The sequence below is a fragment of the Mirounga leonina genome, unplaced genomic scaffold, assembly GCF_011800145.1.
Source record: "Mirounga leonina isolate KUSES-001 unplaced genomic scaffold, KU_Mleo_1.0 Mir_180, whole genome shotgun sequence".
NCBI lineage: Eukaryota > Metazoa > Chordata > Mammalia > Carnivora > Phocidae > Mirounga > Mirounga leonina.
The window spans coordinates 14,237,419-14,253,197 of NW_023270469.1; the positions used below are offsets into that span (position 1 = coordinate 14,237,419).

Sequence of the window (15,779 nt, forward strand, 5' to 3'; positions counted from 1 at the left end):
TTATGTAATTCATCACATACTTCCTGTGGGCTTGCAACAGAGAAAGAATTAGGTTCTCAATCTTGTATCAAAGTTCAGTAAGGCATAGACAGTGGTTTGTCTGGAGTCTGCCCATGGCCACATTTTGGACTCCTTCCTGAACCTCTGTGTGGTTCAGTTTATGAGGCAGAAGGTTCTTTATAAGCTGTGATGGAAAGACATCTAATCTATCAGAGGACGGGATTCAAAGTTCAAGAATTAAAGAAGGAAGTTCTTTATGGAGTGTGTGGATATGTATGGACTTTAAAAAAAATTAAAAATCATGAAATTTTTGTTCTTGGTTGAAAATAATTCAAACAAAACCCAAGCATCAAAAATAAGTGAAATCTCTCCAATTACTCTCCACTCTCATTTCTACTAGGGGGCAGTGCACTACAGGCAATTTACAGTAGGTACATCTATACTATAATCAAAGACTTTAAAAAACAAAAGTGGAATTGAACTATACATAGGATTTTGCAACCTTTTCTCAACAATACATCACAACGATCCTTCCATTTAGTTCTTATCATCTGCTTAATCCTTTTTCGTGCCTGCGTATTATTCCAAGGTATGGATATTTCTTTTTTTTTAATATGGATATTTCTTTAACCATTTAAAAAAAATCTCTTCAACCATTTCCCTATTGATGAGCATTTAGGTTGTTGTGAGAGATTTTAAGTCTCTTTAGAATCTCAAACTTAGTGTGGGTTGGGGGCATGCAACTATGGAGAATATGAACAAAGGGTGGGGGTAAGTATATATAAGACATTTGGGGAATTTTGCTGACAGAAATTACTTTAGGTGACTATTTTTCCCTCCTTTCTTTCCTCATGGCTTTATTTTTGGTCTCTCAGAAAAATATTCTAGAAGTCACTTACCAAAGCGTTACTGCAGGCTAGTTTATTTCGAAGTTCCTGGATTAGATCATCCTGTTCAGACACCTTTTGCCAGACTTCAGACAGTCGTTTCAGGGTCTCCTGATGCTCTTGAATCATGCAGGAAGACGTGTATATACGCACCTTTGAATGATCACCTTTGTTCTCAGGCTCCTGGGATATTTGGAAATAATGAGTTGGTTTTATTCATACTATTTGAGTTAACTTCAGAATGCCATGCGCATGGAAAATCTCTTAGGTCTATATTCTGAAAGTTCATGTTCACATATGTGAATCTTATCTTTCTTAATAAAAGAAAAAATTAACAAGTGCATACGCATGGTAAAAAGTTCAAACAGTTCACAAGAGAACATACTGAAAAGTTAGTCTTCCTCCATCTTGACCCTCCATGACTCAAGTCCTTTCCTCTGTGACAGTCTATGTTACCAATTTTGGGGGGTATCCTTCCAGGGATATTTTATGCATCTTTGTATATGCATATATACATGTGTATATGCCCCCTTATTTTTTTCCCCTACACAAATGAAAGTCTTCTAAAACACTATTCTAACATTATGTTTTCACTTGACAATTTATTTAGGATAATTTCCATATTGTTACTTGTATATATATCTGACCTTTCTTTTAAAATTAATTTCAAATTGCACAAGTAATACATATATATGTATGTTATCTTTCTAAAACATTATAACATTGTAGGCAAGTCTAAATTTCTCTTTGACTATACTACCTCTAATCCCATACTTGCTGTGTTCTCCAGAGATGACAATTTGTCATATAGATAAAGTTCTAGAACTTTATACACTTACATACATATAAAGGAATCTGTAGAATACAGATAATATTATGTTGTCCTTTTAAAATATAAAAATAGATTTTTTTTCACTCAAAAAGATGTCTTAGAAATTTATCCAGGTTAGTACATGTACTTTTAGCTCTTTTAAATTGCTTGTAATTGTGTTTATCCAGTCTCCTATTGATAGGAATACAGGCTGTTTCCAAGTTTTTTTCTAAAATGAAGCTGAAATGAATATTTTTGCACATAAGTCTTTGAGTACCTATACTGCTATATGTATGGATTAAATTCATGAAGTAGGACTGATAAGACATATTTAAAAATTTGATAGATATTACACAATTATCCTTCAAGAAATTATACCAATTGGCACTCCCATCAGCATGAGTATGCCCGTTTTCCTAGAACAATTTAAAAAAATGTCTTTCTCTAGGTCATCTGAAATCATGCATGAAGATTACTACATGCACATAGGTCTGCACTAACAATGAAGTGAACTGATTTAGATAGCCAGAAAAGAGCAAAGAATTCCAGTTTGGAGAGTAGATCTTTCCCCATTAAACTTGTTTCCCTAACTGGGTTTTTTCAGGCACAGTTGGAAATAGTTTATGAAAAACTAATGATGTATTGTATGGTGACTAATATAACATAATAAAATAAAATTAAAAAAAAAGAAAAAGTTTATGTTCACTGAGCATGAAAGCTACCCATGAGCAAGCTGCAGAAGGGTCAGTGAGAAATCCAAAACTGACCATAAATAATATTCTTATAAATAAGTTAGTGTGTAAGTGGGCAAAGGAATGGAAAACAATAGAAAAGTTAAGGAACAGAAAGATGATATCTACCGGTCCAATGTCTTAATACTACAGGATGAAAAATAGAAATTAATTTAAAAGTAATAGAAGAAAAATTCCCTGGATTGAGGAAATTATAATCTTCAGATGAAAAGGGTCAGTTAATGTTGAGAGGCTTAATGAAAAAAAACTAAGAAACCTTGAGTCTAAAATCCTCTAGAAATCAAAGAGATAAAACTGATGACTTACAAAAAATGAGAAACACCAAAATCTAACAATTCCTCTTTAATACTGGATGGTACGAGATGATGCAGCAATAACTTCAAAGACTTAAAGGAAGGTGTTTCTGAAAGTTTGTATACCCAGCAAAACTAGCAATTAGGAATGAAGACAATCTTGTTCAGACATGTGAATACTGAGAAATCTAACCATTCACCATTGTTTCTGAAAGAATTAACAAGTCCAAGAATTTAGAAGAGGTGGAGTATACTGCTTAAGTAATGATTAAAAGTTGGTTTTATTTGTAATCTTAAAGAAATGCATATTTTATATGTTATATAAACAGTTCCAGAGATTAAAAGAGAAATAAAAACCTTTCAACTCATTTATATTAAGGTAGCATAATCCAGACACTAATATGAGATGAGAGAACAAGAATTTGAGTGACCAAACTAATCTCATTTCTGAAAATAGATACAAAAAATAAAACTTTAAGAAATTTAGTATAGCATTTATTGTAATATAATGATATATTATTATTAAAATAAAGCAAAATAATAAATAAAATAAAATAATAATATATCATGATCAAGTAAGGTTTATTTCAGGAACATAGAGATTGTCCAATAAATGAAAATCTATTAATGCAATTCACTTCATTAAAGAAAAAAACCTCTATGATAACCTTGATAGCTGCTAACAAAAACACCTGATAAAGTTCAACATTCAATCCTGACAAAAATTCTCGATAAACTACATATAGACAGTCACACCTTCAACTTGAAAGAGAGTATTAACAAACAGCCAAGAATAAACATTATACTTAATAGTGAAATACTAGAAACATTTCCTTTAAAATGAGAAGGAAGGCAAGGATGTTATAATTCTACATTGTTCTGGGGGGTCCTGGTCAATGCAGTAAGATGGAAAATAAGTTGTATTAATGTTGAAAAGGAAAGCAATTTAGAAATACCAAGCAGTCCACTGAAAATCTGGTCAGAGAGTTTAATAAGGTGACGGAACATCCTATACACCAGTAATAGTTAATAAAATTAAATGTATAAAAGATCTCATTTACAAAATCAATAACAACTGTAATACAGCTAGGAATAAACTTAGCAAGAAATATGTAAAATCTATAAAGAAAAGTATAAAATCTTATTGAAGGGTGCATAAGAAAACTTAAATAAAAGTAGAAGCATGCTATGTCCCATAGAATATGCTAATTTCCCCCCAATTAATATATAATTTGAAAGTAAGTGAACATAAATCTCAATTTTACCAAGAGAAGATGCACAAAAATGGACAAGAAATATTTGGAAGTCAAGAACAGGGAAGGAGGACCTGCTCTGAAGGAGCTATCAAAACATATCAGTTAAAGTCACTATAAAACTGTGATCTTGGTGCAAAAACTGGCAAATAGATCAGAAGAACAGAGTTGAGAAAGAGCCATGTGTACACAAGGATCAGCATATATACTGAGCTGGCAATTCAAATCAGTGGGGAAAGTGTTCAACAAATAGAGCTGGGACAGCTGGAGACCCCTTTTGTAATTATGTGTATCTATAGCTATATATCTACATATATATGTAGGTTACATTATCTATCTATCTATCTATCTATCTATCTATCTATCTATCTAATCTATCCATCCATATCAATTCCAGATTGACTAAAGATAAAAACTGAAATACAAAAATATAAAAGTGCTAAAAAAATGAGGTAAACTTTTATAATATTGGGGGTAGAAAAGGTCTTCCTAAGCAAGAAATAAAACCTAAGGGTGCCCGGGTGGCTCAGTCGGTTGGGTATCTGACTCTTGATTTTGGCTTGGGTCATGATCTTGGGGTCGTGAGATCAAGCCATTGGGCTCCGTGCTTGGTGGGGAGTCTGTCTGGAATTCTCTCCCTCTCCCGTTGCCCCTCTCCTGCTCTCTCTCTCTCTAATACATAAATAAATCTTAAAAAAAAAGAGAGAAAGAAAACGTAGAATCTATAAAGGAGGACTGCAAGATTCAACTCCATAAAAAGTAAAAAAAATTATGTATGGTAACAAATATCATTAATAAAGTAAAATGAAAAGTTACAAAGTGGGAGAAGATATCTGTAACATATGTAGTAAAACATTATTACCTGTAATAAAAAGACTAAATACCCAATAAAAAACAGGTTAAAGATTTAAACAAGAAATTCATCAAAAAGAAATCCACATGACTGATACACTCATGAACAGTGCTCAATACTTTGTTAGCGTGGTGGGCACTGTGATGTGCCCCCTTCAGCAATGAGGGACTTACTCCCCCAGCTGCTGGGAGTGCTGCGCTGAGACAGCCCTCAGCTGTCAGCCTTTTCTGGGGATTGCCTGGGCTGAAGAAAACTGCTTGGCTCCAAGTCATGCCTCTCCCTAGGGGCAGCTCACATCCATAACTGATCAACATGGAGGTAAAAGGCCAGCTCGCTTCTCCCTAATTTGGGGCCCCTTTGTATGTCCATCCAGCCCCAGAGCTCCCACAAGTTTGGCTGAGGCCTTTGTTGGGGCTGCATCACAGCTCAACTTCTCCCTCTGCTCAAACCTGCTTCCTTCTCCTTCCTTTTACAGGTGTTGATACCAAGGGCTCTCTCTAAAATAATGTATTGCATGCCAATCTGTCTCAGAGTCTGCTTCCTGGGGGAACCCAACTCACAACTGTTTGAAATAAAGGAAATGAAAACTGTAATGAGAAAACTTGTTTTTTTTTTCCCCCCTGCATCAGTTTAGCACACTTAAAAAGCTGAAAACATACCATGTGAGTTTGGGGAAGTAAGTTCCCTTAATTATTGTTGGTAGAAGTGTAAACTGGTAGAATCTTTCTGGCATTCAATTTAGAAGTATCCTTTAACATTAAAAATAAGCATATTCCTTGACCCAGCAATCCCACTTCAGGAAATTATCCCATAGGAATAAGGATGTCCATTATAGCTTGTTTGTAATAGACAAAATAGGTCAGTAGATGGTATAGTCATACCATAGAATACAAGGTAGTTACTAAAAGAAATTGTCAAGATATACATTTAAAAAGCAAGGTGTAGAACCACATTTATAAAATGACCCCTTTATGTAAAAAGAAAACCCTAACCATTTATATATGTAACTGTATAACAGAAGACTGAGGAAGATTCCCAACAGATTATTCGAGTAATTACCAAGGGAAGGAGAGTAGGGTAGAGGAGGCTGAAAGCAGACTTTCACATTTAATCTCTGTGATTCTGTCTAGGGAGCTACATTGTTGTATTACTTGTGTAATTAAAAAAAGCAATTAAAAGAAAAAGAAAGATTTAGGCATTTTGGCTCTGCTTTGTTATCTTTCATGGGTTTCACCTCCTGTTAGATCCTGAAATCATGGTTTGCATGAGCCCTGCTACCGAGAAGAGCCCCCCAGCCAGACACCCATGAGAACATGGAAGATTTGAGAGCTCATTTGGTATTTTGATTTTTGCCTTATTTGAAGTGCTGGCATTTTATATTAATTGAGGAGCCTCAAAATTCCTAAGTAGGAATCTTAAAGGAGATGTGAAGGCTGAAAATTGAAAGCTGAAGGCTACAAAATTCACGGGAAGGAATGACATCTGGTTGAAGGTTTGGGTTTCCCTCAGAGAAAGCAGGGACTGTTACCCGGGGACCACCTGGGAGCATGCCCACTTGCTGGAGCTCCTGGGCTGAGTGGCCAGGTGTGAGTCCTACCTGACTGACGATCCCGCTGAGCTCCCCCTCCAACATCTTCACTTGGCACTCCAGTAACTCAATGTTGCTTAGGGAAGTCTGGTATTTATCCCTGTAGAGGCTTAAGCTCCTTTCTAGGGAGACAATCTTGTCCCCGGCCAAAGCAAGTTGCTCTTGTGCCAAATGGAGCTTCTCCCCTGTGTTCTCATTATGATTTCCCATTTCCTCCTCATAGAGAATCACCTGTTGGTGTAGGAATGAAACCACACTGAACTCATGGAAGCATCTGTATGAGGAAAGGGTATGGCTATAAGGACCCCATGCAGAGGAGTCTTCCGTCTTCACTAGAAACCCAGATGTACATAATAAGCCCAGCACAGATTTAAAAGCTATGATATATAATATCAGAATGTTAATGATTAGGAATTAAAGCAAAAAGATTGTCATATTTGGATGGTAAGCTTCTTAAAGGCAGGGACCATTATCTATTTTCCATTCTGTCTGGCATGTAGTAAAAAGTCAGTAAGGACTCTTAGTTGATTAATGGGAATGAGTCTGTATAGCTCCATTTTTTTTTTTTAAGGGCTTGAAATGCCAGTATTCTTTCCTTTCTAGGTATTCTCTAGAGATCTAATTTAGAAAATGTGGAGCCCCTCCTGCACACAGCAAAGTTCCTGAGAGATTGAGGGGGGACAGCCTCAAGTTCCTCTGGGACTTGGACAGTTCTTACTTAGATTGCTTCTTTTCCTAATCGATTAATTAGTCGATCAACTGACAGATAATTATTGAGTGCTCATAAACAATGTCTTGGGTGTTAAGGGGATATATACTTGTAAGACATAGGCTGCTCCCTTAAAGAGTTTACAAACTATTACAATTTGGGGAAGATATGATTTATAACTAGCAAATAACTGTATATAGCTGAGTATGCTCAACTGTATGGCTAGAGTTACATGTATTTGAAGGAGTTAAGAGCAGGAGGGTCATCAAGGAAGGTTTCATTTTGGCTCAAATAGTTCAGTGTAGAATTTGGATAGAACTCGTTCTGTCCGTCTAAGCTAATTATGCTTGCTGCCTGCCATTTGAAGTTCCTCCTAGGAAAAGGTCATTTAGTTTGAGATGTTGATCAGATAAGGGGAAGAGGGAAGGGATATTTTATATTCAAATGTTTATAACAGAAGCTATCAGTGACTCGCTCACATTCCAGAGGCACTCACCATTCCTTTGAAGGCTAAACCCATTCCAACCACAAGCATCTTCAACTCTTTGCCTGAGGGATGCTCTGGCCTCAGGAGCCCACTCCAGCAGAGGAAAGACAAGGCAGGTTACAAGTATGGGGGAGTTAACACCCTCAGGTGCAGCCTTCAACCAATGCCTGGGGGGTGAGCTGGGATCACTCTGAGGCATGTTCTACACCACCTCCCCCAGTTCTCCAGAGGGATTGAATCCCAGGGGCCCATGGCAGTGATTTTAATACTGATTTTCTTTATAGGCCTCCTGTCTTTTTTTTGACTCACTTCTCCACTCTCCCTCTGGGATCACCTCTTGAATTACTACTTTACATTCATCTCCTTGTCTTAGGCTCTGCTGTTGGGAAACCTAACCTTACACAGAAGTTTGATGCTACTGTGCAACAAAGTATTGGGGAAACTTGGCGGAATGCCTAGAGTAATTTTTTCCAGTGTTTTCCCAGCTTGAGATCATTTTCAGTGACTGTTAGTTACCAGAACCCACTGCAATTCTCCCCCTTCTCCTTAGTAGTTGAGCCTTTACTTTATTTGGGACAGCAGTGCATGTCACTGAAATACATTTCCTTGGCTTCCTAGGAACTAGCTGTAGCCACGTGACTAACTCTGGCCAATGATACATAAATGAAAGTGTTGTGTGGGGCTTCTAGAAAGTGTCCTTAAAAGAGCAGAGTGTGTCATTTTTCCCTCACCTCCTTCCCTGCCCCCAACCTGATTGTTTGGAACAAGGATGTGATGGTTGGAGCTCTAGCAGCCACCTTGGGAATCTAGAAAATGGAAGTTTTGAGCTGATGGTGGTGGACCCAAAAGATAGGACCCTAGGTACCTGATGACACATGCAGTTCCCTTAACATCCTAGACCACCTATCTCCAGCCTTCCTCTATGTCAGAGAAATAAACTATCCAAAGTCACTATGACCTTGGGGTTTTCTGTTACATGCAGCCAAACACAATCCCAACTAATTCAGGGTTGCTCTATCCAGGCTGGACTCTTGTTTAGGAACTGGCCGGTTTTAACACAGCCCTGCTTTAGTTTTATTAAACTATGGTTTGTGTTCACAGGCTTAGTCCTCAATTATACTTTGTAGGATAGCCTTTCTCGGTTTCTTTCCCTCCCAATCCTATTCAGCAAATTCTCATAATATCCCTTTAAAAAAATTCTACAGTCCTCTAAGTCCTCATAAAGCTCCTGGAATTCGTCCTTAAGCAACAGCACCATCCTAGACAGTCCTTGGAATTTTATCTCTAAAGGCCAAGGGAGAAAATGCCAGGGGAGGCTGTCTGTCTCATTACTTAGAACCCACAGTTTCACTGCTGCTAGCCCTACCACTGCTCAACTGGTTTAAAATTCTATAGTTTGGTCTTTGGAATTTACTCGGGATTCCACAAGGATGCTCTTTTTGGTTTAAAAATAGCACTATCTTGGGACACGGATGGCAATGAATGTCCAAAATATACCTAAGTCTATATGATCTAAAACTCCAGCCTGAAAAAAATGACTGATCTCGTATTCTCAAAGATCGACTGAGACTCAATGTCTGGTTATCTTATCAGCTATCCAAGTGCTAGGAATTTTTATATTATCAAAATCTGATTTTTCTAAAAATGCTTCATTTAATGGACTTTATACCTTTTTTTTTAATAACCCTCAGAGACCTAGAGTCTTTTGCATTTAAATTGCAATGATAATAGGATGGAGATGATGGACCTATATGCATACCACACACATACAGACACAAACATCACATGTCCCACATATATTGATACTGGAGCTCTCAACCAGTTATGCTATTCTCTTTAGTTCCCTCTGTTCAGCTTCAAAAAGATTAAGAATTAAAGAGGGAAAGTTGATAAAACCTGCTCAAGATGTTGAGAAGCTCTCCTCTGTAAGGCCAGTGTCTGCTTTCTAGTAGGTGTGGCCTGATTTCTGTAGGTACATGGGCATATGAGACATTTCCATAGTTAGTGTATCAATACCTCATCTTCTTTCAGTTTGCAGTGATGGTGGAGAAGAACCAGGTCAGAAGTCTGCTTCTCTAGGACAGACTGATACTGCAGGAGGGAACAGTAAGAAGTCTGCAACTCCTCAGTGCGAAACTCCAGTTCTTGCTGAAGGGCTAGCAATTTTTTCTTGAGTTGTTGGAGTTGTCTCAGATGGCACTGTTTACTGGGCTCAAACTCCAAACGTGACTCCTCGAATGCTAATGCTTGTTTCTTATTCTACAATTGAGATAGAATATATGGAAAAAAACCTTTAGGTTGTCACTAAGTATGCATTCGTTCTTTGATTTTTTTTCATTTGTTCAACCATTGGCATCCACCTATCCATCCTTTTATCCACAGGGCACTTAGTAAATATGTCACTCTATCTACAGTGAAACATCATTTTGTATTTTCATCCTGTAAGGAGGATTTGAAAGAACAAAAAAATCCTAGTTCTTTCCTACTAGTTAGATCTACCCTTCATATTATTTAGGCCAGAAGAAAAAACATACACCTAAAGGACCTAGGAAGTTATATAAAGATACACACAATAATATGATTTTTTTTGGCTTCACAATTAAAGATAACCCAATTGATCTAGAACACAATGGATTTCTGGTCAGAGTTCTTGGACTAAACTTGATTTACACTTAGATAAAAGGATAAACTCTTGGGTATGCTCTTAGGGAAACAGCTTTCTGGAGGGCTGGGAAATGGGAGGCAGAGATGATTCAGGCATATCTGGGCATTGACTATGTTGTCTCCTCCTGAAGGAAGATGTGACCTTGTAGATGCTGAATGTGTGTGTGTGTGTGTGTGTGTGTGTGTGTGTGTGTGTGTGAGAGAGAGAGAGAGAGAGAGAGAGAGAGATCTCTTCCTGCCAATCCACAATCAACTTGAAATGCTGCTAGACCCATCCTACATTTTCATTCATTCATTCAATAAACATGTTGAGCACCTACTTTGTATCAGGTATGCTGCTGGTAGGATACATCCCTGAGTTGTTTATTTCAGTATAGGTGAGGTCTTTGCACTGAAGTTTCTGTATTTTCTTGCCTAACATCCCTGATGACATGTGGATGAAGAGGGTGGCCCATGGGCATTCCTTAATTCCCTTCTCTGCTTATTATCCTCTTACTTATTCTTTAAAATCCTGTCCAATTTTTGCTCTTCTTCCTGTTTTCCCTGCAAAGCCATCTTTGCACCAATACTATATTTATTGGCATGTCTTTAATATGGCATTTCACATTCTGCTTTGCATTGCAGTGACCTCTGTGTATCTTATCTTCTAATTAGATTATAAACCCCTGGAGAGCAGGGGCCATGCCCACTTCTATAGGACCTAGACTAAAGGTTTATACACAGTTAGGTATCAAAGGAAAGTAGGAAATTAAATAGAGAATAGGTAATCTCACTGGTTCCCCAAAATTTGAGCTTGTGGCCTTGGCCTCATTAACAGAGTACTTTCAAACTTTCTAAAAATTAACTTTTTTTTACAGTTCTATTGACGTATACTTTGTATATCATAAAATTTAACCACTGTAAGTATATAGTTCAATGATTTGTAGAAAATTTATGGAGTTGTGCAACCATTATTAGAATCCAGTTTTACAACATTTCCATCGCCTCAAAAAAATTCCCTCTCACCCATTTGTCACTCTTGTTCCTACCCCAGCTCCAGGCAATCACTAATCTGCTTTCTGCCTCTAGGGGTTTGCCCTTTCCAGACATTTCATATAAATGAAATTGTATAATACGTCATCTTTTGTGTCTGGCTTCTTTAACTTAGCATAATGTTTTAAGGTTCATCCAAGCTACAGCAAGAATCAGTATTTTGTTCTTTTTTATTGCTGAATAGTTTGAATATATCATATTTTGTTTATCTGTTCACCAGTTGATGGACATTTGGACTGTTTCAGTTTTTGGCTATCATAAATATTGCTGCTATGAGCATTAGCATAGTAGCCATTTATGGATGTGATATTTTCCTTTAATTAATTTGTTTAGCAAACATCACGGTGCACCTACTGTGTGTCAAGCACTGTAGTAGGTAATGGGGATATAGAAGTGTATAAAACAGACAGAATCCCTGCCTTCATGCAGTTTGCATCTATGGGGAGGTGGGAGGCAGCAAGTTAAATAAGTAAATTATGTAGTGTATTAAAAGGAAAAAGCGCCATGGAGGAGAGTAAAGCAGGGGAGAGAGACGAGGAATGCTTGCATGGAGGCAGCTGTAATATTGATTTAAGTATTTTCATGGAGTTTGAAGACACAGAAGACACTCTGTACAGCAGGAACACTCCAGGGAGAGATAATAGCAAGTGCTAGGGCCTGGAGGTGGGAAGTGCCCAGTGGTGTCTGAGGAACCACTTTGTTCTGGCTGGAGCAGAGAGAGTAAAGGGGAGAGTGGTACCAGATGAGGTGAGAAAGGAAAGGGAGGTGAGCTCCCTTAGGGCCATGTAGGCCATTCTAAAGACCTTAACTTTCCCTTTCAGTGAGATAAAAGGACACTGGAGGTTACTGAACAGACAAGTGAAATGATGTCCTTTAGCTGTTACAAAGGACACACTGGCTGTTCTACTGAAAATCAACTGTAGGTGGGCAAAGATGAAAGCAGAGAGACCAGCAAGGAGGTTGCTGCAAGAATCCAGGCAGGAAGGGCTGGGGGCATGGACCAAGTTGGAAGTTGAGAGAAATGGCCGGGTCATGGATATATTTTAAAAGTGGATCTCATGGGATTGGCGGCTGTGTTAGATGGGATGTGGGATGGTGGGAAATGATGGTCATCCAAGGCAGGATGACTCCAAGGTTTTGGTCTGAGTAATTGAAGATGGAATTTTAATTAGAGTAATGCTGTGAGAGCTGGGACTGAAAAGAGGGAAAATCTTCTCTAGTGAGAGTGAGTGGGGGTGGCTCAGGTAAGATAAGGGAGGCTCAGCCCAGCTCAGAACCAGAAAGACAACAGCTGATTATGTCAGCTCATTCTCAATGAGAAGACTTAAAACGGACCACTATGGTCACCAGCAAGAAATCCTAGGCAAAGAGAAGCTGAACTCTTGGCCTGAAGATCTGGCGTATGTGGCTGGAGGGAAGTTAATGATACTTCTTTCTTAAGCCTAACAATGCTGAATTTTGTATGTACTCTGTGCGGCTGTAATTGCCAACATTTATATTAAATGTTTCTAGTTAAGTGTTCTCATTCTTTTCAAGATAAGAATGTTGCTATTCTCACAACCCATCCATGAAGGGACTTGGGAGTGGCATGTGTGTGGGTGCTCATGCACACATACAAATACAGGGGGATGTTCTCAACAGCCCAAGAGTTCTGACTACATAGGTAAGCTGGGCGGTGGGAAGCTACTAGGAAAAAGACATGGTCAAGAATAAATACCTAATGTGGTTAGAACTAAAGCAAAGGAGTGAACATCGTGGGGTAGGGTTAATTCAGGGACTTATTTTAGTGAAGCAGAATCCTTATCAAACTGTGCCCAAATTCTGTTTTTCTTGGCTTTGTTGAAGTTGACTTGATCTCTGACAATTAAACTGACTCAGCTGAAAACTAACTGTGGTCTCTTTATTTTTCATTCTTTCTTAGCTTCACCTTATTTTCATGTCCCTGTTTTCATTATACAAAAGAATGAAAGAAGTGCCTTTTTTTTTTTTTTTAAGCCAAACCATTTCTTTAGGGCTTCCCCTTCTAGTATGTGGTACATCATCTATTCTTAGGGTATGTTCATAATCGTTCTTTGGCTTAAAAGATACATGTCTTTTCCTGTGTGTATAAAGCTTAGCAACCTGTCAGTGATACTGGTGAACTGTTAGTAACATCTCTTCCCCAGAGGGCATGTTGAATGTTTTGGGTTTAATTCTGGTTTGAGGTAACATGATAGACCAATCAGATGATGTGAGTTCATCCAAATCTTCCAGTACAGGGCAAACATAGCACCTGACCAAGTTTGTCTGGTTACAAATATCCAAGAACTGCTCATATATGCAGAGAAACTTGAGTTTCCTTGGATGAGAATTTTAAACATTTGTACACTATAGATACCTATGGGTTTAGAGGATTCAAGTTTCAAAGTCTTGGAGAAATGCCTAGACTTATTTGAGACCTATTAAATTTCTACTTATTTATCCTTAAGTATTCAAAAGATTATTTTTCTTAATTCTAAATGAATAGAAAATGACATGCTATGGATTAAGCCTACATTTCACTCATATATGTGCCAGAGAGCAGAGTGATAAAGGCGTCAATACATTTCCTATTTGCTTCTTTGTCTTTCTTTTTTAAAGTTTTCTTTCTAGTGAAGACAGACATTTTGTTAGATTCTGCTTTGGCCTTTAAACTGAGATTTGGAGAAAATGAGAAAGTTGGAAGTAATCTTCCGGAAGTGAGATTAGTTCTTAGAGTGACCATCCACAGTTGGACATGATTCTGGAGGTTGTCTGGTCCACCATGTTTCTCAGATAGATTTCTATCCAGGCCTCAGCTCTCTCAAAAAATGGAGAGCACTGGCCACCAGTAGGAACCTGTTCCCATATTTAATCAATTTTTCAGCCCTACTTATGGTCAAAGAGATTATAGCTATTGCTCTTTCCTTGCCTATGTGGCTACTTGATCACAGAAGGGAATTAATTGGCCTGGCATGATTTGCCTTTTGAGAAGTCACTTTGGTTTCTACCCAATACTTTGTGCTTTTCAAGTTGATGCTAATTGATTGATGTTAAGTTCTATATTTTCCCAGATATTGAAGTTAAGCTGACAGGTCTATAATTACCAGGATTGTCCTTTTTCCCTTTTTAAAAAGATGAGCACTTCATTTACCCTTTTTCAGTCTACAGGGACTTTCTTTATCCTCTTGAGTTCTCAAAAATAATCACTAGCAGCTATGTAATAACACCTGACAATTCCTTAAGTACTCTTCAAAGTATGTCATCAGGTCCTGCTGATTTGCCTAAAGCCGGCTTTTCAAAAATACTTTTTAACCATTTTATTCCCTATTCTAGTTTGCACTAACTCTCTTCTGTCTCAGGTTGGCATTGCTCTGGTAACTGGATCCCTGCTGCTTTTTCCCTTTCATTTATGAACTGAAAGTCTCATTTTTCCCCAGTCATCGTCATGAACTTCTTTCCCTATCTTTGAGGTGTTAAGTGAGATATTTTCCCTGTAACCCTGGTTTAGCCTTTTATCACTAGATAGGTCTATCAGTTACTTTTTATATCCTCTACAAAGTACATTTCTTGTTTTGGTAGAGTGTAGAACTGGGTGTTAAGTGACATGCATTTCTTTTGGTTACATCTTCATGGCGTAGACATTTTTCTCGTCTGTGACCTCTGCTTATCAGAGAGTCCCTTTAAAGAAAAAAAGAAACCTCTTTATTTTGGAATAATTTTAGATTTACAGAAAAATTGCAGTAGTATATAGAGTTTCCATATACTCTTCACCCATCTTTCCCTAAGATTAACATTTTACATAATCGTGGTACATTTGTCCCACTAGGAAATTAACATTGGTAGGTTACTATTACCTAACCTACATCTTCATTTGTATTTTATCAGTTTTTCCATTAATGTTTGTTTGTTTTTTTCTGTTCTAGGATCCAATCCCAGATCCCACATTGCATTTAGCAGTTCCACTTAAAATTTTTGTTTCATTCCCAATGACTCAAAGTGATATTTCTGTGTCATAATTTCCATCAAGGATGTATTAACCCATACTTGACTAGTTACTTTTATCTTCAGAAATCACACTTCTTTACATAGTTTTATGCTAAGAATAGTGTCCTTCATCCACTTCAAAGATGAGTTTGACAATCTGGTCTGTACTAAATATCAGGGCATTCTCCCCATGCCACCATCAGGGCCAAAGGGGTCTGGGCAATTGCTCAGAGAGACCCTTCCTTTTCTAATTTGATCATCCTTTTATTATGATAGCTCTGTTGTTCTTTTCTCCTTTCACTTTAGTAGAGGCACTCTTTTGGTTCCTGGGCAGGGTCAGGACTACAGTGAGGCAAGTGAGGTGCAAATTTTAAGGAGGAATTCTGTCTCACCCTAGTGCCTCATTTGCTTTGCTCTCGTCCTATGTCTGTTCCTGGGTTTTGGAACATAACATATTCTTTCTTTC

At 37.7% G+C, this 15,779-nt stretch overlaps 1 protein-coding gene across 1 annotated transcript in view; it reads right to left on the bottom strand.

Moving 5' to 3' along the window:
- PMFBP1 (polyamine modulated factor 1 binding protein 1) overlaps positions 1 to 15,779 on the bottom strand; it is a 43,388-nt gene that overhangs the window by 19,709 nt on the left and 7,900 nt on the right. Inside the window, exons 3-5 of the mRNA XM_035025323.1 lie at positions 9,650 to 9,892; positions 6,447 to 6,668; positions 900 to 1,070 (exon numbers count right to left, since the gene is read on the bottom strand). Of these exons, the coding sequence (XP_034881214.1) occupies positions 900 to 1,070; positions 6,447 to 6,668; positions 9,650 to 9,892 (636 nt within the window). The remainder of the gene's footprint in view (positions 1 to 899; positions 1,071 to 6,446; positions 6,669 to 9,649; positions 9,893 to 15,779) is intronic.